This window comes from Priapulus caudatus, unplaced genomic scaffold (assembly GCF_000485595.1).
Source record: "Priapulus caudatus unplaced genomic scaffold, Priapulus_caudatus-5.0.1 Scaffold1281, whole genome shotgun sequence".
Classification (NCBI taxonomy): domain Eukaryota; kingdom Metazoa; phylum Priapulida; class Priapulimorpha; order Priapulimorphida; family Priapulidae; genus Priapulus; species Priapulus caudatus.
The window spans coordinates 93,837-97,727 of NW_014578342.1; the positions used below are offsets into that span (position 1 = coordinate 93,837).

General features: G+C 57.5%; 1 protein-coding gene across 1 annotated transcript; it reads left to right on the top strand.

Annotated features, from left to right (window-relative positions):
• The first annotated feature begins 654 nt into the window (after positions 1–654).
• LOC106816079 lies at positions 655–1,128 on the top strand. Its single transcript, XM_014820635.1, has one exon. The coding sequence runs from the start codon at positions 655–657 to the stop codon at positions 1,126–1,128; it is 474 nt and encodes a 157-aa protein (XP_014676121.1).
• The last annotated feature ends 2,763 nt before the right edge of the window (positions 1,129–3,891 follow it).

Consider the following 3,891-nt stretch of genomic DNA (forward strand, 5'->3'; position numbering starts at 1 on the left):
TCGCTGCTGCTGCTACTGTCGCTGCTGCTGCTGCTGCTGCTGCTGCGGAAACGTCGCACTCAGTCTTACGTGCAGCATCCCAAGAGACCGTGCGAAATTCATCACAGCTCTACGGGAGTCTGCTATACACAGTGAGGAAGTGAAACAGAGAGCGAGAGAGAAAGACCAAGGAGAGACAAGTAAAAAGGCAACGGCGTATAAACAAGCGGACCGAAAGAAAGGGTATACGATTATATCGGGTGTGTGAACGAGAGAGAAGGAGGAAAGAGAGATTTGAATAAAGGGAGCAGAAGCGACGGGAGACAGACGCACACGGCAAAAAGAATAAAAGAACGCGCGCGTAAGAGAGAGGAAGAGAGCGAACGACAGAGAGAAATAGAGAGGGTTGAAATAAAGAGAGAAACAGTCGAGGAGTGAGTGACAGAGAGAGAGAGAGAGAGAGAGAGAGAGAGAGAGAGCGAAAAACAAACAGACAGAAAAACACAGGGAAAGAGAGAGAGAGAGACAGGAAGAGCCAAAGACTGGCGTACTGCCAGTGATAGCTCACACAAGAGTTCTCTACAAAGAGTCGACATCGATCTGTTGCGAGCGGACGCGATCTAGGCGTCCGGAGCGCGCGCACACACACACTTGCCTCATCGTCCTCTCTCAGACATGGATGCCGGCGGCGGAGGGAGGGCTGCCGGAGTGACGGGAGGCGCGCTGGAGGAGGAAGAAGCTGCGAGTCGCAGGAGACCGCTAACGAGAATCGTCATCGAGGACTTTAGCGAGGGTGAAGGAGGGCGCCCGGAGGAGGCGAAGGAGGAAGAGGAGGAGGAGAGGAGTGGCGTCAGCGGTCAAGCGGCCGCCCGCGCTGGCGCTCGTGACGTGCTGCTCGGGGGCTCCGACCACAGCGGTGACCGCAGCGACGACGACAACGATGACGACGATCATCGTAAAGGCGACTGCGACTCGGACGTCGAATGTCTGAGCGCCGGCGTCGCTATGGTGGCGCCACCCGGCGGCGGCGGTCAGGCGATGACGGCACGGCGGGCGCACAGTCTGCAGGAGTCGCATCTCGACTACGACGTCGCCACACCTGGCGACGGCGACGACGAACGCGACGCCGGCGCCTCCACGTCAAAGTGAGTAGTCGCAGCCTGACCGGGGCTTAGTTCGCCAGCCTGCCGTGCGGCGGAGCCTGCGTTGCTAATAGCGTATGAGCGTGACGTGGCGCTAGCTAGTGTGACGTCACGGCACCTCGGCGTTTGCGCATGCGCGATTGTGTGTACCAGTATGCGTTTCATGTCACGGGTAAAATGTTGCGCCCGTCATATATAACCCCCTCCCTGCCGCCCCCTCCTTTTCACTCTTCCCTCTTTATGCCTCCCCCTTTCCCGTTGTTCCTCCCTCCCTCTCCCTCCCACCCACCTTCTTCTTTCCCTCTGTCCTTCCTCTCTTTCTCCTATTCCTCTCCTCCCTCTCTTCCTTCCCAAGCCCCTCCATTCCCCCCAATCCCTCTCTTCCTCCTTTCCCCTCTCTCTCTCCTTTCCCCTCGCTCCCTCCTCTCCCTCTCCATCTCTTCATCCTCCCCCATCACTCTGCTCCTCGACCTCACACCCCTGCAGATGGCAATCGTCTAGCACCTCCCTCTAGCAGTGATCAGCGGGAATAGTCATCGATTAATCTCGCCTTGCGCAGATTTGCATATTTCGTCTCTGCGTCAATAGCCTGAGCGGTTTCCGCGTAACTAAATATAACAAGCAGCGGCGCCTCTGTGCGCGCATGCGTGGCGTGCGTGCGTGGCGTGCGATGTGGGTGTTTGTTGTGTGCGCGGCGTGCGTGTGTGCGTGCGTGCGTGCGTGTTGCCGTGTGTGGCATGCGTGGCGTGTTGTGTGTGTGTTGGTGTGGCATGCGTGCGTGCGTGCGTTGTGTGATGTGTGTGTTGTGCATGTGCTGCGTGGGCGTGTGTGTGTGCATGCGTGCCGTGCGCATGTGTGTGTGTAATTACTAAACGCGCGAGAAGCGCAACACAGGCACACGCAACATATCATTATACGCACAGCACGCGCGCACGGACAATACTCACACACACGCACACCTTACAAACACACACACACACACACAGCACACACACACCACACACACACACAACACACACAACACCCAACACACACACACACATGCACACGCACACACAGCCACACACACACCGCACACACAACCGCGCACACACAGCCGCACACACACGACACACACACACAACGACATACAACACACAACACGCAGCTCACGCACAGCTCGCACGTACGGCACGCAACGCACGCACGCACGCAAGCACGCGCGTAAGCGCGGGCTACTGCTGTCCGTGACGTCACTGGCAAGGTTGTACGCAAAACGTGGCCGCAGAAAAAGCCGGGAGGGGGAAGCGGCCGAGCGCGGGAGGGGGAGGCGGCCGAAGGCGGAGGGGGAAGCGGCCCGAGGCGAATTTTTCTTTTTCCTTGATTGTAGATATTAGATTTTCCCCTGAATGCTACGAGAGTAAAATTTAGGTCGGCGCGAGGGATATGGAAGCAGGTTGCAGAGGCAGTGCAGGAAACAGTGACAGGGGTAGGCGGCCGGGGCTAGGCGGTAGGGGCAGGGTCAGGGGTACGGGGCAGGGGCAGGGACTAGGGTTACGGGCCAGGGGCAACGGAGACAGAGGTAGGGGCAGCGGACGCAGGGCAGAGGCCAGGGGCCAGGTGCAACGAGACAGGGCAGGGGCTTGGGGTAGGCTCCAAGAAACGGTATTTGCTAAGGGTTAGAATACGATGTATTGACGTCATATCGACGTCATATTGACGTCGTATTGACGTGTATATTGACGTCGTATTGACGTGTATATTGGACGTCAGTCAACCTTCAGCCTGGTCGATTAGGGCTGGGGTAAGTGACAGGGAATAGAGCAGGGGAAGGAGAAGGGAGGGGCAGGGGCAAGGGCAGAGGCAGGAAGGCAGGTGATAGGGCAGTGGGCTGGGGTAAACGGGGCAGGGACAGTGGCAGGGACAGGGGCAGGGAACAGTGAGCAGGGAGCAGGGGCAGGGGCAGGAACAGGCGACAAGGGCAAGGGCAGGGCAGTGACAGTGGATAATGAGCAGGGGAAAGGGAAGGGGCAGGGGCAGGGGCAGGGGCAGGAACAGGGAGAAGGGCGGAGGGCTAGAGCAGGGAAAGGGGGAAGGGGCAAGGGCAAAGGCTGGGTAGGGGTTAGTGTTAGAGTCTGCTGACAGCGTGTGTAATAGTTGGATGTCGTATGCCGCTGCGGGCATGTAGAGAACTCGCATCCACTGCCGTTTTCAATTCCGCGAAGTTTAAAACCACAATATACAACGTCATGCACAACAGCCACGATCGAGCGTGCCATTGTGCAATAAATAAGACAGGGACTATGTCGAACATGCCCGGTCTCTATAAGGGCGAAGACAATGCGTATTTCACTCAGCCAAGACTGTCAACACGTCCGACAACACACACAAAAAGTCGCCATGCTGCCAATTATTCGCCCCCAGTATGGCGTATGTGTGTGTGCTGTGCGCGCGCGTGCGTGCGTGCGTGCGTGCGTGCGTGCGTGGCGTGCCGTGCGTTGCGGTGCCGGCGCAGCGTGGCGGTGTGTGTGTGTGTGTGTGCGTGCGTGCGTGCGTGTGTGTGTGTGTGTTTGTATCGCTGTGTGTATCTCTGTGTGTGCGTGTGTGTGTGCGCGCGCGCGCGTGTGTGTGTGTGTGTGTGTGTGTGTGTGTGTGTGTGTGTGTGTGTGTGTGTGTGTGTGTGTGTGTATGTGACGGATAGCTTTTACCCTGCCTAATTAATTAATTAAATGCAAGTCTGCAGCACATGTGCGCGATGAAACCTACTATCATACTATGCAGAAATGCGGAA